At 36.0% G+C, this 19,101-nt stretch overlaps 1 protein-coding gene across 3 annotated transcripts in view; it reads right to left on the bottom strand.

Moving 5' to 3' along the window:
* The window catches only part of LOC110286769 (Scm polycomb group protein like 2), a 126,435-nt gene that overhangs the window by 18,643 nt on the left and 88,691 nt on the right, over positions 1-19,101 (bottom strand). For 2 of the 3 annotated variants that reach the window (XM_085837928.1, XM_085837927.1), the window contains exons 17-24: positions 18,784-18,867; positions 17,279-17,401; positions 15,956-16,039; positions 14,508-14,591; positions 13,140-13,223; positions 12,590-12,673; positions 11,272-11,355; positions 2,761-2,844 (exon numbers count right to left, since the gene is read on the bottom strand). In XM_085837928.1, the coding sequence (XP_085694054.1) occupies positions 2,761-2,844; positions 11,272-11,355; positions 12,590-12,673; positions 13,140-13,223; positions 14,508-14,591; positions 15,956-16,039; positions 17,279-17,401; positions 18,784-18,867 (711 nt within the window). Of the gene's footprint in view, positions 1-2,760; positions 2,845-11,271; positions 11,356-12,589; positions 12,674-13,139; positions 13,224-14,468; positions 14,592-15,955; positions 16,040-17,278; positions 17,402-18,783; positions 18,868-19,101 lie in introns of all 3 variants that reach the window. The other variant, XM_085837926.1, reaches the window with a different exon arrangement.

A 19,101-nucleotide genomic window follows, 5' to 3' on the forward strand; every position in this document is an offset into this window, starting at 1 on the left:
AATGATGTAGTCAAACATTATCTTATGACAGATTATTGTTAAAACTTCCCAAAGATTATTCATGAAAATTATTTTAAACAAGATCCAAACTAGCAAAATTAGAAATAAAAAGGAGAATCATAAAGCTCTACTTTAAAAAAAAATCTATATTTTACTAAACTAAAAATTCTAAAAGAAATCAACACATTTTTTGAAATATGTAATCAATGTTAAATCAAGATAAAGCAAATATAATTTAAATAGATTCATAACCCACAATGAGATATAAGAAGTAACTAAAAATCTATCGGGCTGGGCGTGGTGGCACACTCCTTTAATCCCAGCACTTGGGATGCAGACGCAGGTGGATCTCTGAGTTTAAGGCCAGCCTGGTCTACAGAGTGAGTTCCAGGATAGCCAGGAATACACACAGAAACCCTGTCTCGAAAAATCAAAACAAAACAAAACAAAACACAAAAAGAAAAAAGAAAAATTCTATCAACTAAGTAGACATGTTGAACAATGGAATAAGGTTAAAAACCTGAACATAAGTATAAACAGTTACAAGCATTTTTTTTTCGGAAATACAGCAATGGGGATATGATATGGAACCTAAAGAGGCTACCTCCTGTAGCCAGGCAGGACCCCAAGGGAAGGGATAATGACAACAACCCACCCACAACATTTCTGAACAAAATATTTTCCTCTCTACCAAGAAATACAGGGATAAAAATAGAGCAGAGACTGAGAGAATGACCAATGAAGAACTGGCCCAACTTGAGACCCATTCCATGGGCAAACACTCACTGGGCACAGCAAACGACTTTTTGAGAAAGATCCAGTAGGTCATACATTAAAAGGAAAATTAATAAATGGGATGACATGAAGCTAAGAAGCTTCTGTACAGCAAAGGACATAATGATTTGGGCAAAAAGGACCAGAAAATGCCAAGAAACGCATTACCAGCTGTAGATATGACAGAGGGATAGCATATCTAGAATATACAAAGAACTAAAAAAAAAGCTAGCCACCAAGAAAACAATTACCCCCCCTTTTTTTTTAAAAAAAGGGAGGATATAGAACAGAATGAAAATCTGTTCTATATTTTCTGCCAAGAAACCCTTTGAAAATGATCAACATTCACATACACCAGGAAAACACATAAAGTCTTACCTTACCCTAGCCAGAATGGCCAAGATTAATAATACAAATGACAGCTTATGCTTGTCATGGCAAGGAGGTAGAGTAAGGAGAATACTCACCCACTGCTGGTGGAAGCACAAACTTGTAAGGCTACTATTTAAATCAGTGTGGTAGTCCCTCAAAAAGATGGAAATCTATCTATCTCAAGCTCTAACTATGCCAGTCTTGGATATATACTCAAAGGACTCTACATCCTACTCCACAGATCCCTACAGCTCTAGTCATAATACCTACTACAAAGATCACTACAACTTTAGTCATAATACCACACCACATATTATGTCAGGGAATGTGGAAAAAAACAACTGATATACAAAAGGAAGCTTCATTTCAACTGGCTATGGCTTAGAGTATGAAAAGATGATATACACACTACCAGAGAAGAAAAGTGACCACAATCTCAACAAACTGAGCAATAACCACCTCTCTGCAAGATATATCCACTGGCACATTAGTGACATAATTTGGGGGGTTAATCAAATAATATTGGGGTTCTATCTTATGGAATCCAAAATTAATGTTGGTAATAAGGCGAAGTATCTGTGACAAGATAGGTCAAATGTCCTAGGTAAAATCCTACTAGCATCATTCCGGTAAGTGGACACAGTATATAAAATGACTTGTAATGAATGGCATACTTGTATTGATTAGTAATGATCAATCATCACTGTGATTTCCTCCACCCTCTGAGAGAAGCTTCTTCTAGTGGTAATTAGTAGAGACCTACAATATGACCACTTGCAGAGAGTAAGAGACTTTGGAGTATTCAGTCATAAATGAGATATCTGTATCACTCCCATGACCTCAAAATACAGTTATCTATGTGTAAAATCGGACAGAAAAATTATAAACAGTGGTAGAAAAGGAATTTAATGAATGAGTATTTTTAGGAAACAACAGAGAAGCACACTTGCAAACTAACAAAGAAAATGACACAATACACAGGACCTACACAAGCTCAAGCCAGATAAAATACCAGCATGGATGAGGTAAAGTAGATACAAAGCCCAAGCCCTTAGCTAAGAATCTATATTCAAAATTGATAGCTGCTATTAAAGAAAAAAATTTTTTTTCAATAGACTGACAGGGTGCATATCAACTACACTCTATGGCAGGGACAATGTTCAGTAGTATGTAAACACAAATTAGGCACCTTTAAGAAAACATTTCCTATTTGTTAAGAAAGAGAAGGAACATGATATCCTATACAAATCAAGATAAAGACAGATATTGGAAGAGTTGGAGGAAACACAGTAAGATTAAAATATAAGGTATGAATTTTTAACAAATCATTAAAAATAAAACCTTATTTTAAACAAAAATGCTAGTGAAAATGAAATTTTAGGTACAATAATTTTTCATAATCAGGAAACAATTTAATTCTCTAAAAAGACAAATTTATTAAAACAGCCAACAAATTTGATTTAAAACCAATTTTTATCCATTTATCACTGTGCTACATCTTGTATGTTTTCTTAAAACAAAAACCCACTTCTAAAAGCATTATGCTATTATTCAACAGTGAGGAATCATCTTGAAAAACAATATAAAAAAAAACAAACAAAGCAAAACAATCACCTGGCATTGCTTCTTCATCAGCTAAAAACTGGGCTTGATCTTTCCGAGATTTGGTGACTCTTTTGCCCTTGGTTTTTTTTTCAGCTTTGTTGAGTTATGAAATGAAAACAAAAATTGTGTACATTTAAAGCTAGAATACATTATCTTCCACTCTACATGCTAAATAACAAAGCTTCTAATGCAACATACTCTTGGAAGGGATCACATTATGCTTACATGATGTGTAACAATGCACAGGATGATGTGATAACTCTAAGAATGCAGTAGTAGCATGCATACCTCCAGCAGTAACAAAAAAAGCTCTTTTCTTGGACATAGAATCTACTCAATATGAGGGAAAACATGTCTGGTATTGGAAACACAGTTTTAAATTTTGTGTTAGGAAAGTGATGGTTATTAGAGGGACTATCTTCAACCACTAATTTAACTAAAGAATGATAGGCCATAACAAAAATCTATCTGTCTTTATACAAATAATTATAGTCTTCACTCTTCATCTAGAAAATGTGGCATACATAGGGACCATTAGGATAGACTACAACCAATGAAAACAGAGAATGGAGGAAAGCAGTCAGCATGAATATATCTAAAGAGCACTCCTTCACGTAAGGGAACATTGACCAATAAGAGGCAGAAATCCTGTACAAAGCAAGAAGGCGAAGGAGTTTGCTCTAAAACTGTGTTTCCTAGTAATAAAGAGAAATACATATAAAACCTCATCAACATCACTGCACAAACATGAACTAAACAAGAATAATACCAATACATATACAAACTGGACAGAGAAATGCTCATAAGGCCTCAACTTCACACAAAGGACTATACAAAACTGAAGAAAGCTGGGAAACGGAGATGGAATACACAGGAAAGAGGACAATTCACTGTCTGGTGTGAAAAATCCACCTAGCCCATGTAAACATACATACAGGTACCTTTTTCCAGACTAAATAAGTTATATTTAGGACTGTATATGTACACATATATTTTTGAATATAAGCACTGAAAATTAGTGACAAAAGAGCCCATAAACTGTCAGAGAGATGGAGGGGTATATAGAAGGCTTCCAGGAGGAAAGGGAAGGGAGAATTATTGAATTTAAATTATAATTTCAAACACGACAGTTTTATCTTTCAACATGAAATAAAAAGGATGAACTTATAATAAGAGTCAAATTTAACTTAGCACAGGAAAAAATTCGATGAATTTATCATTTTGCTACTTTTTGTATTTGTTTTCCTATAAAAAATTAAGTATTTCTATCAGAAAATATACCATTTTTCAATCTACAAAAATCATCTTGTAAAGTAATATGGAAAAGAAAAGTGTGGCAATCACCGGGACCTACTACTTCAAAGAGAAATGGTATGGCTTGATCTTTAGAAGGCTTGGTGACTCTTTTGCCCTTGGGTTTTTTCTCAGCTTTGTTGAGGTATGATATAAAAAAAGAGTATGCACATTTAAAGCTAGAACATGCTATATTTTGATACATATGACAAATAATAAACCCCTTAATATAAATTAGTCATGGAAAGTTCTCACTTTGCTTTGATGGGATGTACAAATGAAAACCAAGTCATGGTAACTCTTAGGATGAAGTAACAGTACACATACCTTGAAAGTAACCAACAGTTCTCTACTTGGACTTAAGACCCATTCTACAAGAGGGACAGCATACCTGGCACTGGAAACCCAGTTAAAACTCTGTATAGGGATGTTATGGGTTTTAGAAGCAAATCTACAACTAATTTGCTAAACCAGAATAATCCCTAACATCCTTCTATAAACACTTTCTTTACACCCAAAGGTAACCATAGTCTTTAGTCTTCAATGGGGAAATATCTGACTGCCAAAGACTTGATTACAATTAAAGGCAACCAAGAAAAACGGAGTGGTGAAGCACAACCAGAATGGATACATTAACAGAACACTCCTGTACATAATGTAAGACTACACTGCCTCAGGAACTAAGATCATAATTGCTAGAGAGTCTAGAAGTTTGCTCTAAGACTTTGTCTCCTTATTAGTATCATCACCAAATCTCACAAATAAAATCTCACAAATGTCACTGCCCAAAAGTGAGCTGAATGAAAATCAATGAATCAATCATTCTCTGTCACACATGCACCAACATGTGCAAGCATGTGTGCAGCGTGCGCACACACACGAACACACATACCTAGACAGAGAAAAGCCCATGCAGACTTAAAGTTACACAAAGGACTATATAAATTACCACAGATGGAGAAACCAAAGTACTCCATATAACAAAACCAAATTCACACAACATCTTTCCACGAATCCAGCCCTTCAAAGGATAATAACAAAAAAAAAAAAAAAAAAAAAAAAAAAAAACAAGGACGGAAACTACACCCTGGAAAAAGCAAGAAAGTAATCCTTGAACAAACCTAAAAGAGGACAGCCACAAGAACAGAATGCCAACTCTAACAAGAAAAGTAATAGGAAGCAACAATTATTTTTCCATAGTATCTCTTAATATCAATGTACTCAATTCCTCAATCAAAAGACATAGACTAACAAACTGGCTACACAAACAGGACCCAACGTTTTGCTGCTTACAGGAAAACCATCTCAGGGAAAAAGACAGACACTAACTCAGAGTGAAAGGCTGGAAAGCAATTTCCCAAGCAAACAGTCTGAAGAAAAAAAGCTGGAGTAACCATTCTAATATCCAATAAAATTGATATCCAACCGAAAGTTATCAAAAAAGACAAGGGAAACTTCATACTCATCAAAGGTAAAATCTTCCAAGAGGAACTCTCAATTCTGAATATCTATGCTCCAAATGCAAGGGCAGCCACATTCATTAAAGAAACTTTAGTTAAAGCTCAAAGCACATATTGCACCTCACACACACAATAATAGTAGGAGACTTCAAAACCCCACTTTCATCAATGGACAGATCGTGGAAACAGAAACTAAACACAGACACAGTGAAACTAACATAAGTTATGAAACAAATGGATTTAACAGATATCTACAGAACATTTTATCCTAAAACAAAAGAATATACCTTCTTCTCAGTACCTCATGGTACATTCTCTAAAATTGACAATATAATTGGTCACAAAACAGGCCTCAAAAGATACAAAAATACTGAAATTGTCCCATACATCCTATCAGATCATCATCGAAAAATGCTGATAGTCAATAACAACATAAATTATAGAAAGCCAACATTCATGTGGAAGCTGAACAACACTCTACTCAGTGACACCTTCGTCAAGAATAAAGGAAAAATTAAAGACTTTTTATTTAGAGTTCAAGGAAAATGAAGCCACAACATACCTAAACTTATGGGACACAATTAAACCATTTCTAAAAGGAAAACTCATAGCTCTGAGTGCCTCCAAAAAGAAACTAGAGAGAGCACACACTAGCAGCTTGAAAACTCACCTAAAAGCTCTAGAACAAAAGGAAGCAAATTTGTTCAAGAGGAATAGACGCAGGAAACAATCAAACTCAGGGGGGAAATCAATCAAGTGGAAGCAAGAAGAACTATTCAAAGAATCAACCAAATGATGAGCTGGTTCTTTGAGAAAATCAACAAGATAGATAAACCCTTAGCCAGTATCACTAGAGAGCCCAGGGACAGTATCCTACTTAACAAAATCAGAAATGAAAAGGGAGACATGACAACAAATCCTGAAGAAATCGAAAACACCATCAGATCCTTCTACAAAAGGCGATACTCAACAAAACTGGAAAACCTGGATGAAATGGACAAATTTCTAGACAGATATCAGGTACCAAAGTTAAATCAGGATCAGATTAATGACCGAAACAGTCCTATATCCCCTAAAGAAATAGAAGCAGTCATTGATAGTCTCCCAACCAAAAAAAAAAAAAAAAAAAAAAAAAAAAAAAAAAAAAAAAAAAAAGCCCAGGACCACATGGGTTTAGTGCAGAGTTCTATCAGACCTTCAAAAAATCTAATTCCAGTTCTTCTCAAACTATTCCACAAAATAGAAACAGAAGGTACTCTGCTCAATTCATTCTATGAAGCCACAATTACTCTGATACCTAAACCACAGAAAGACCCAACAAAAATAGAGTATTTCAGACCAATTTCCCTTATGAATATCAATGCAAAAAATACTCAATAAAATTCTCACTAACCAACCAAATCCAAGAACACGTCAAAACAATCATCCATACTGACCAAGTAGGTTTCATTCCAGTAATGCAGGGATGGTTTAATATATGGAAATCCATCAACGTAATCCACTATATAAACAAACTCAAAGAGAAAAACCACATAATCGTCTCCTTAGATGCTGAGAAAGGATTTGACAAAATCCAACACCCCTTCATGATAAGTTTTGGAAAGATCAGGAATTCAAGGCCCATACTGAAATATGATAGCAATCTACAGCAAACCAATAGCCAACATCAAAGTAAATGTGAGAAGCTGGAAGCAATCCCACTAAAATCAAGGACTAGACAAGGCTGCCCACTTTCTCCCTACTTATTCAATATAGTACTTGAAGTCCAAGGCAGAGCAATAAGACAACAAAAGGAGATGAAGGGGATATAAATTGGAAAGGAAGAAGTCAAAATATCACTATTTGTAGATGATATGATAGTATATATAAACAAACCTAAAAATTCCACCAGAGAACTCCTAAACCTGATAAAGAGCTTCAGTGAAGTAGCTGGTTATAAAATTAATTCAAACAAGTCAATGGCCTTTCTCGACCCGAAGGATAAACAGACTGAGAAAGAAATTAGGAAAACAACACTCTTCACAATAGTCACAAATAATATGAAACACCTTGGCGTGATTCTAACTAAGGGAGTGAAAGATCTGTATGATAAGAACTTCAACTACCATATCCAGGGATCCACCCCATAATCAGCTTCCAAACGCTGACACCATTGCATACGCTAGCAAGATTTTGCAGAAAGGTCCCAGATATAGCTGTCTCTAGTGAGACTATGCCGGGGCCTAGCAAACACAGAAGTGGATGCTCAAAGTCAGCTATTGGATGTATCACAGGGCTCCCAATGGAGAAGCTAGAGAAAGTACCCTAGGAGCTATGGGATCTGCAACCCTATAGGTGGAACAACATTATGAACTAACCAGTACCCCGGAGCTCTTGACTCTAGCTGCATATGTATCATAAGATGGCCTAGTCGACCATCACTGGAAAGAGAGGCCCATTGGACACACAAACTTTATATGCCCCAGTACAGGGGAACACCAGGGCCAAAAAATGGGAATGGGTTGGTCGGGGAGTGGGGGGGAGGGTATGGGGGACTTTTGGGATAGCATTGGAAATGTAATAGATGAAAATACGTAATAAAAAATTATTTAAAAATAAAATAAAATAAAAAGAAGGGCATTTTGACCGTAAGATGGAAACTACAAAAAAAAAAAAACAAAAAAAAAAAAACTTCAAGTCTCTGAAGAAAGAAATCAAAGATCTCAGAAGATGGGAATATCTCCCATGCTCATGTATTGGCAGGATTAATATAGTAAAAAATGGCTATCTTGCCAAAAGCAATCTATAGATTCAATGCAATCCCCATCTAAATTCCAACTCAATTCTTCAACGAATTAAAAAGGGCAATTTGAAAATTCAACTGGAATACAAAAAAAAACCTAGGATGGCAAAAACTCTTCTCAAGGATAAAAGAACCTCTGGTGGAATCACCATGGCCGACCTAAAGCTGTACTACAGAGCAACTGTGATAAAAACTGCATGGTACTGGTATAGCAAAAGACAGGTAGACCAATGGAATACAACTAAAGACCCAAAAATGAAGCCACACACCTATGGTCACATGAAATGTGACGAAGGTGCTAAAACTAACCATGGAAAAAAGACAGCATTTTCAACAAATGGTGCTGGCACAACTGGCGGTTATCATGTAGAAGAATGTGAATTGATCCATTCTTATCTCCTTGTACTAAGGTCAAATCTAAGTGGATCAAGGAACTCCACATAAAACCAAAGACAGTGAAACTTAGAGAGGAGAAAGTGGGAAAAAAGTCTCAAAGATATGGGCACAGGGAAAATTTTTTCTGAATAGAACAGCAATGGCCTGTGCTGTAAGATCGAGAATCGACAAATGGGACCTCATAAAATTTCAAAGCTTCTGTAAGGCAAAAGACACCGTCAATAAGACAAAAAGGCCACCAACAGATTGTGAAAGGATCTTTACCAATCCTAAATCAGATAGACGACAAATATCCAATATATATAAAGAAATCAAAAAGCTGGATTCTAGAAAATCAAATAACCCCATTAAAAAATGGAGTACAGAGCTAAACAAAGAATTCTCACCTGAGGAATACTGAATGGCTGAGAAACACCTGAAAAAATGTTCAGCATTCTTAATCATAAGGGAAATGCAAATCAAAACAACCCAGAGATTCCACCTCACACCAGTGAGAATGGCTAAGATAAAAAATTCAGGTGACAGCAGATGCTGGTGAGGATGTGGAGAAAGAGGAACACTCCTCCATTGTTGGTGGGACTGCAAGTTGGTACAACCACTCTGGAAATCAGTCTGGTGATTCCTCAGAAAATTGGACATAGTACTAACGGAGGATCCAGCAATACCTCTCCTGGGCATATATCCAGAAGATGTTCCAACTTGTCATAAGGACACATGTTCCACTATGTTCAAAGCAGCCTTATTTATAATAGCCAGAAGCTGGAAAGAACCCAGATGCCTCTCAACAGAGGAATGGATACAGAAAATGTGGTACATTTGCACAATGGAATACTACTACTCAGCTATTTAAAAGAATGTATTTATGAAATGCCTAGGCAAATGGATGGACTTGGAGGGTATCATCCTGAGTGAGGTAACCCAATCACAAAAGAACTCACATGATATGTACTCAAGTATAAGTGGATATTAGCCCATAAACTTAGAATACACATGATATAAGATAAAATTTGCAAAACACATGAAACTCAAGAAGAACGAAGACCAAAGTGTGGACACTTTGCCCCTTCTTAGAATTGTGAACAAAACACCCATGGAAGGAGTTACAGAGACAAAGTTTGGAGCTGAGACAAAAGGATGGACTATCTAGAGACTGCCACACCTGGGGATGCATCACAGTATCAGCCTCCAAATGCTGACACCATTGCATACACTAGCAAGATTTTGCTGTAAGGACCATGATATAGCTATCTCTTGTGAGGCTATGCTGGGGACTAGCAAACACAGAAGTGGATCCTCACAGTCAACTATTAGATGGATCCCAGGGCCCCCAGTGGAGGAGGGAGAGAAATTACCCAAGGAGCTAAAGGGGTCTGCAACCCTCTAGGTGGAACAACAATAAGAACTACCCAGTAGCCCCCGGAGATCATGTCTCTAGCTGCATATGTATGGGAAGATGGACTAGTCGGCCATCATTGGAAAGAGAGGCCCATTGGTCTTGCAACCTTTATATGCCTCAGTACAGGGGAATTCCAGGGCCAAGAAGTGGGAGTTGGTAGGTAGGGGAGTGGGGGGGGGAAGTGAATATGGGACAGTTGGCATAGCATTGGAAATGTAAATGAAGAAAATACCTAATTAAAAAAAAAAAGAAAAAATAATAGCCAGAAGCTGGAAAGAACCGAGATGCCTCTCAACAGAGGAATTGATACAGAAAATGTGGTACATTTACACAATGGAATATTACTCAGCTATTAAAAATAATGAATTTAGGAAATTCCTAGGCAAATGCATGGACTTGAAGGGTATCATCCTGGGTGAGGTAACCCAATCAAAAAAGAACTCATATGACATATACTCACTGATAAGTGGATATTAGCCCAGAAACTTAGAATACTGAAAATGCTAGATACAATTTGCAAAACCCATGAAACTGAAGAACAAAAAAGACCAAAAAAGTGTGGTTACTTTGCCCCAGTACAGGGGAACGCCAGGGCCAAGAAGTGGGAGTGGGTGGGTAGAGGAGTGGGGGGGGAGGGTATGGGGGCCTTTTGGGATAGCATTGGGAATGTAAATGAGGAAAATATCTAATTAAAAAAACCTGAGGAAGACTTGAAAAGGGAGAGAGAGGAATAGACAAGTAAAAAACACAACTCCCTTTTTCCAGGTATAATAAATTCAACCATAAACGCACACACACAAACTCTTTCTCTCTCTCTCCTATAGATTGATGAGGTAATAGTTAAGAATATATTTATGTATACATAGATATTCTTAAATATAAGCACTAACTGTGAAAAAAGATGCCATGAATTTTGTGTAGAAAAGGACGGAAATGAGAGGTTTTGGAAGGAAGAAGGGGTACTGTGAAAAGTTAAAATTGAATTATAATCAAAAACTGTCTAATTCTCAAAAATATAATAGTTAAATTTGACTTAGCAGTCAAAATTCTAATAATGTACCACTGAGCTGATTCTTGCTTTCCTTTTGTAATAAAAAACGAGACTTTCCACCAGAAAACATTACACTATCATTTAACACACATAAAAATAATGAATAATATAGAATCATAAACAAAAAGAACAAAGCAATCACCTGGGGCTGCTCCTTGATCTGCAAAAAGTCTGGGTTCCTCAGTCCAAGGTGTGGTGGCTGTTTTGCCCTTGCGTTTTTTCTTAGCTTTATTCATGTATGAAATGAAAAGCAAAAATTGTTCACATGTAAAGTGAGAACACTTTGTTTAATCCACTATGCTTTCCCAATAATAAAGCTTATATACTACACTTCAATGGTCTAATAAAGACTTGTCACAACATAGGCTATCACCATGTTCATGTGATATGTCACAATTCCCATCATTTACACTGTACTTGGAGGGAGAGCATGCCTGCTACTGGAAACACAGCTAATGACTCTGTGCTTGAAATGCCATGGTTACTGAAGAATCTACAATCTCTAATTTACTTATGTCAGCATAGTCTCTAAATTCAATGGAAAAACACTGTCCTTATACCCAAAGGTAAATGTATTCTTCACTGTTCACCCTGAAAACTTTTCTTTGCAACAGACAGAAACCTTTGCAGGAAACTGCAACCAATCCTAGCAGAGAGTGAAGAAGCCTAAATAGAATGGATATAATCTACAGGAAATTCCTGCCTAAAAGGTAAGGACCAGGAAGTGGGAAAAAGATTAGAAAGAACCAGAGTGTCAGGAAGTTTGTTCTATGACTCTGTCACCCAGTAAAATACAGAGCAACACATACAATCCCATCAACACTACCCAATCTGAGCTGAACAAAAATGAGAGCAATAAATATACACACTGGACAGAGAAAAGCATGTGAGGTCTTAACCCTAGACAAAAAAGCATATAACACAGAAGAGATTTAGGAAGGAAGTGAAGGGAATATCCAGGGAAAAGCACACCAATTCAGGGTAAGGTGCCACCACCAACCCAGACAAAATAACACATAAATATGTGCATGCACATGCGTGCACACACACACACACCCTAAAGTAGACTGAAGAGGTGATAGGTAAGAATGAAAAAAAAATATATATATATATACATACACACATACAGAGATATTTTTAAATGCAAATATGAACTGTGAGAAGAGATTACATAAATTAGAAGAAAGGAAAGAGATCAATGGGAGACATTTGAAGGAATAAAGGACAAAATTAAATAATAATAAGGAAAAATCTAATTCTCCAATAAGATGAACTTTTTTTAAGAGAAAAATTTGACTTAGCACAGTTTAATTTCTAACAATTTACCACTGTGATGCATTTTGCAACTTTTTTCTTAGGGAAAAAAGGGATTTTTCTAATGTAAAACACTGTACTAGTTTTAGACACAGCAAATAAATAATAATAATGTACACTAATACATGGAAGAACAAAGCAATCACCTGGGGCTGCTCCTTGATCTGCAAAAAGTCTGGGTTCTTCAGTCCAAGGTGTGGTGGCTGTTTTACCCTTGCGTTTTTTCTCAGCTTTATTGAGGTATGAAATGAAAAGGAAAAATTATTCACAGGTAAAGCTAGAACATACATACATACATTTATGTGTGTATATATTATCATATAGAATGAGCAATTTATAGTTAAAAATATATATGTATATAGAAAATAATACATGGAAGCACTAATGATTTTAGGACACAGTATAAGGAGGTGATAAATCGTAGGGTTGTAGAAGGATGAAATGACACACAAAAAGGTTAAACTAAATCATTATAAAAATGTAATAAAATTCTCCATAAGAATGAACTTAGAAGAGAAAATTATAACCTAGGACAACAGCGATAATTTCTACCACCTTATAATTGTGCTGCTTCTAGCTCTTGTTATCTTAGAAAATAGACTTATGACTCCTTAAAAACATTACACTGTTATTCAACATCCGACAAATAGATTTCGAATGATACACATTAATAAAAAAAGAGAACAGAGCGATCACCTGGGGCTACTCCTTGATCTGCAAAAAGTCTGGGTTCCTCAGTCCAAGGTGTGGTGGCTGTTTTGCCCTTGCGTTTTTTCTTAGCTTTATTCATGTATGAAATGAAAAGCAAAAATTATTCACATGTAAAGTGAGAACACTTTGTTTAATCCACTATGCTTTCCCAATAATAAAGCTTATATACTACACTTCAATGGTCTAATAAAGACTTGTCACAACATAGGCTATCACCATGCTCATGTGATATGTCACAATTCCCATCATTTACACTGTACTTGGAGGGAGAGCATGCCTGCTACTGGAAACACAGCTAATGACTCTGTGCTTGAAATGCCATGGTTACTGAAGAATCTACAATCTCTAATTTACTTATGTCAGCATAGTCTCTAAATTCAATGGAAAAACACTGTCCTTACACCCAAAGGTAAATGTATTCTTCACTGTTCACCCTGAAAACTTTTCTTTGCAACAGACAGAAACCTTTGCAGGAAACTGCAACCAATCCTAGCAGAGAGTGAAGAAGCCTAAATAGAATGGATATAATCTACAGGAAATTCCTGCCTAAAAGGTAAGGACCAGGAAGTGGGAAAAAGATTAGAAAGAACCAGAGTGTCAGGAAGTTTGTTCTATGACTCTGTCACCCAGTAAAATACAGAGCAACACATACAATCCCATCAACACTACCCAATCTGAGCTGAACAAAAATGAGAGCAATAAATATACACACTGGACAGAGAAAAGCATGTGAGGTCTTAACCCTAGACTAAAAAGCATATAACACAGAAGAGATTTAGGAAGGAAGTGAAGGGAATATCCAGGGAAAAACACACCAATTCAGGGTAAGGTGCCACCACCAACCCAGACAAAATAACACATAAATATGTGCATGCACATGCCTGCACACACATACACACACACACCCTAAAGTAGACTGAAGAGGTGATAGGTAAGAATGAAAAAAATATATATATATATATACATACACACATACAGAAATATTTTTAAATGCAAATATGAACTGTGAGAAGAGAGGACATGAATTAGGAGAAAGGAAAGAGATCAATGGGAGACATTTGATGAATAAAGGATGAAATTAGATCTTATTAAGGAAAAAAAATCTAAGTCTCCAATAAGATGAACTTTTTATATGAGAAAAATTTGACTTAGCACAGTTTAATTTCTAACCATTTACCATTGTGCTGCTTTTTGCATTTTTTTTCCTTAGGGGAAAAATGAGATTTTTCTAATAGAAAACTCTGTACTAGTTTTAGACACAGCAAATAAATAATAGTAATGTACACTGATACATAGAAGAACAAAAGCAATCACCTGGGGCTGCTCCTTGATCTGAAAAAAGTCTGGGTTCACCTGGGGCATCTCCTTGATCTGCAAAAAGTCTGGGTTCTTCAGTCCAAGGTGTAGTGGCTGTTTTGCCCTTGCGTTTTTTCTCAGCTTTATTGATGTATGAAATGAAAAGCAAAAATTATTCACATGTAAAGCTAAAATACTTTGTTTAATCCACAATGTTTTCCCAAAACTAAACCTTATATACTACTCTGCACATGCTCTAATAAAGCCTTGTCATAATATAGACTATCATCACCACGTTCACACCGTATGTATGTCACGATACTCATCAGTTACACTTGGATTTGAGACTCAGCTCAACAAGAGGGAGAACATGCCTGCTATGGGGAACAGAGCTAATGACTCTGGGTTTGTAATGCCATGGTTACTGAAGGATCTACAAACAGTAGTACTCTACCCCAGCATAATCCCTAAAAAGAATGTATAAACACTATCCTTATACCCAAAGACAAGTGGAGTCTTTACTCTTCTTCAAAAAAATTGTAATTTGCAAAAGACAGAGATGATTGCAGGAAACAACAACCAATCAAAGGCTACAGTTGTGATTCCCAATCAGAATGGATATATCTACACAACATTACTATACCTAAGGTAAGGCTCAGGGAATCCTGCTCAAGAAGTGGCAGAAAGACTGGAAAGAGTCAGAGAGTTGGAGAGATTGTTCCAAGACTGGCTCCTAGTAATATCAAGAGCAGTACATAAAATCCCACCAACACTTCTTCCAAAATGTGAGCTGAACAAAAATGACAACAATCCATGTACAAGCTGGACAAAGAAAAAGGCATGTGATGCCTCAACCCAACACAAAGGACTATACCAATGGAGGAAAGCTGGGAAAGAGAGAGTTGGGAATAAGCAGGGAAAAGTACACTGATAATGGAAAGGTCTACAAATCAAGAAAGAAATACATAAACACCAAAACAAGTAAACACACACATATGTACACATTTGTGAATATATGCATATGTGTGTGTGTGTGTATATATATGTGTACATACACACACACAAATATATATATATATATATATATATATATTTATATATATATATAGAGAGAGAGAGTGGGAGAGTTTGTACAAGTTATATATAAGAATATATGTGTATGTAGATATTCTTAAATGCAAGCAAAAATTATGAGAAAAGAGCCATGAAAGGGGAAGAAAAAGAGAGGGAATCAAAGAGAGATTTTGGAAGGAAGAAAGGATAGGGAGAAAAGTTGAAATTAAATCATAATCAGTATAAAATCCAATTCTCCAATAGGATCAAATTATTATGAGACAAATTTGCCTGCGCAAAGTGAAAATTTCTGCCAATTTATCATTTTAATTCTTCTTGAATTTGTTTTCTTAGAAAGATAGTTTCCCCTGAAAACATTGCACTCTTATTAAATGTACAGAATATATACTGTGAGTAATATAGATTTTTAAAAAACATAACAAAGCAATCACCTGGGGCAGCTCCTTGATCTGCAAAAAGTCTGGGTTCCTCAGTCCAAGGTGTGGTGGCTGTTTTGCCCTTGCGTTTTTTCTTAGCTTTATTCATGTATGAAATGAAAAGCACAATTTATTCACATGTAAAGTGAGAACACTTTGTTTAATCCACTATGCTTTCCCAATAATAAAGCTTATATACTACACTTCAATGGTCTAATAAAGACTTGTCACAACATAGGCTATCACCATGTTCATGTGATATGTCACAATTCCCATCATTTACACTGTACTTGGAGGGAGAGCATGCCTGCTACTGGAAACACAGCTAATGACTCTGTGCTTGAAATGCCATGGTTACTGAAGAATCTACAAACTCTAATTTACTTATGTCAGCATAGTCTCTAAAATCAATGGAAAAACACTGTCCTTACACCCAAAGGTAAATGTATTCTTCACTGTTCACCCTGAAAACTTTTCTTTGCAACAGACAGAAACCTTTGCAGGAAACTGCAACCAATCCTAGCAGAGAGTGAAGAAGCCTAAATAGAATGGATATAATCTACAGGAAATTCCTGCCTAAAAGGTAAGGACCAGGAAGTGGGAAAAAGATTAGAAAGAACCAGAGTGTCAGGAAGTTTGTTCTATGACTCTGTCACCCAGTAAAATACAGAGCAACACATACAATCCCATCAACACTACCCAATCTGAGCTGAACAAAAATGAGAGCAATAAATATACACACTGGACAGAGAAAAGCATGTGAGGTCTTAACCCTAGACTAAAAAGCATATAACACAGAAGAGATTTAGGAAGGAAGTGAAGGGAATATCCAGGGAAAAGCACACCAATTCAGGGTAAGGTGCCACCACCAACCCAGACAAAATAACACATAAATATGTGCATGCACATGCGTGCACACACACACCCACATACCCTAAAGTAGACTGAAGAGGTGATAGGTAAGAATGAAAAAAAATATATATATATACATACACACATACAGAAATGTTATTAAATGCAAATATGAACTGTGAGAAGAGAGGACATGAATTAGGAGAAAGGAAAGAGATCAATGGGAGACATTTGATGAATAAAGGATGAAATTAGATCTTATTAAGGAAAAAAAATCTAAGTCTCCAATAAAATGAACTTTTTATATGAGAAAAATTTGACTTAGCACAGTTTAATTTCTAACCATTTACCATTGTGCTGCTTTTTGCATTTTTTTCCTTAGGGGAAAAATGAGATTTTTCTAATAGAAAACTCTGTACTAGTTTTAGACACAGCAAATAAATAATAGTAATGTACACTGATACATAGAAGAACAAAAGCAATCACCTGGGGCATCTCCTTGATCTGAAAAAAGTCTGGGTTCACCTGGGGCATCTCCTTGATCTGCAAAAAGTCTGGGTTCTTCAGTCCAAGGTGTGGTGGCTGTTTTGCCCTTGCGTTTTTTCTCAGCTTTATTGATGTATGAAATGAAAAGCAAAAATTATTCACATGTAAAGCTAAAATACTTTGTTTAATCCACAATGTTTTCCCAAAACTAAACCTTATATACTACTCTGCACATGCTCTAATAAAGCCTTGTCATAATATAGACTATCATCACCACGTTCACACCGTATGTATGTCACGATACTCATCAGTTACACTTGGATTTGAGACTCAGCTCAACAAGAGGGAGAACATGCCTGCTATGGGGAACAGAGCTAATGACTCTGGGTTTGTAATGCCATGGTTACTGAAGGATCTACAAACAGTAGTACTCTACCCCAGCATAATCCCTAAAAAGAATGTATAAACACTATCCTTATACCCAAAGACAAGTGGAGTCTTTACTCTTCTTCAAAAAAATTGTAATTTGCAAAAGACAGAGATGATTGCAGGAAACAACAACCAATCAAAGGCTACAGTTGTGATTCCCAATCAGAATGGATATATCTACACAACATTACTATACCTAAGGTAAGGCTCAGGGAATCCTGCTCAAGAAGTGGCAGAAAGACTGGAAAGAGTCAGAGAGTTGGAGAGATTGTTCCAAGACTGGCTCCTAGTAATATCAAGAGCAGTACATAAAATCCCACCAACACTTCTTCCAAAATGTGAGCTGAACAAAAATGACAACAATCCATGTACAAGCTGGACAAAGAAAAAGGCATGTGATGCCTCAACCCAACACAAAGGACTATACCAATGGAGGAAAGCTGGGAAAGAGAGAGTTGGGAATAAGCAGGGAAAAGCACACTGATAATGGAAAGGTCTACAAATCAAGAAAGAAATACATAAACACCAAAACAAGTAAACACACACATATGTACACATTTGTGAATATATGCATATGTGTGTGTGTATATATATGTATACATACACACACACACAAATATATATATATACATATATATATAAATATATGTATATATATATATATATATATAGAGAGAGAGAGAGAGAGAGGGGGAGAGTTTGTACAGGTTATATATAAGAATATATGTATATGTAGATATTCTTAAATGCAAGGAAAAATTATGAGAAAAGAGCCATGAAAGGGGAAGAAAAAGAGAGGGAATCAAAGAGAGATTTTGGAAGGAAGAAAGGATAGGGAGAAAAGTTGAAATTAAATCATAATCAGTATAAAATCCAATTCTCCAATAGGATCAAAATATTATGAGACAAATTTGCCTGAGCAAAGTGAAAATTTCTGTCAATTTATCATTTTAATTCTTCTTGAATTTGTTTTCTTAGAAAGATAGTTTCCCCTGAAAACATTGCACTCTTATTAAATGTACAGAATATATACTGTGAGTAATATAGATTTTTAAAAAACATAACAAAGCAATCACCTGGGGCAGCTCCTTGATCTGCAAAAAGTCTGGGTTCCTCAGTCCAAGGTGTGGTGGCTGTTTTGCCCTTGCGTTTTTTCTTAGCTTTATTCATGTATGAAATGAAAAGCAAAAATTGTTCACATGTAAAGTGAGAACACTTTGTTTAATCCACTATGCTTTCCCAATAATAAAGCTTATATACTACACTTCAATGGTCTAATAAAGACTTGTCACAACATAGGCTATCACCATGTTCATGTGATATGTCACAATTCCCATCATTTACACTGTACTTGGAGGGAGAGCATGCCTGCTACTGGAAACACAGCTAATGAC

Source organism: Mus caroli, unplaced genomic scaffold, assembly GCF_978045245.1.
Source record: "Mus caroli unplaced genomic scaffold, Mus_caroli_1 scaffold_5, whole genome shotgun sequence".
NCBI classification, from domain to species: domain Eukaryota; kingdom Metazoa; phylum Chordata; class Mammalia; order Rodentia; family Muridae; genus Mus; species Mus caroli.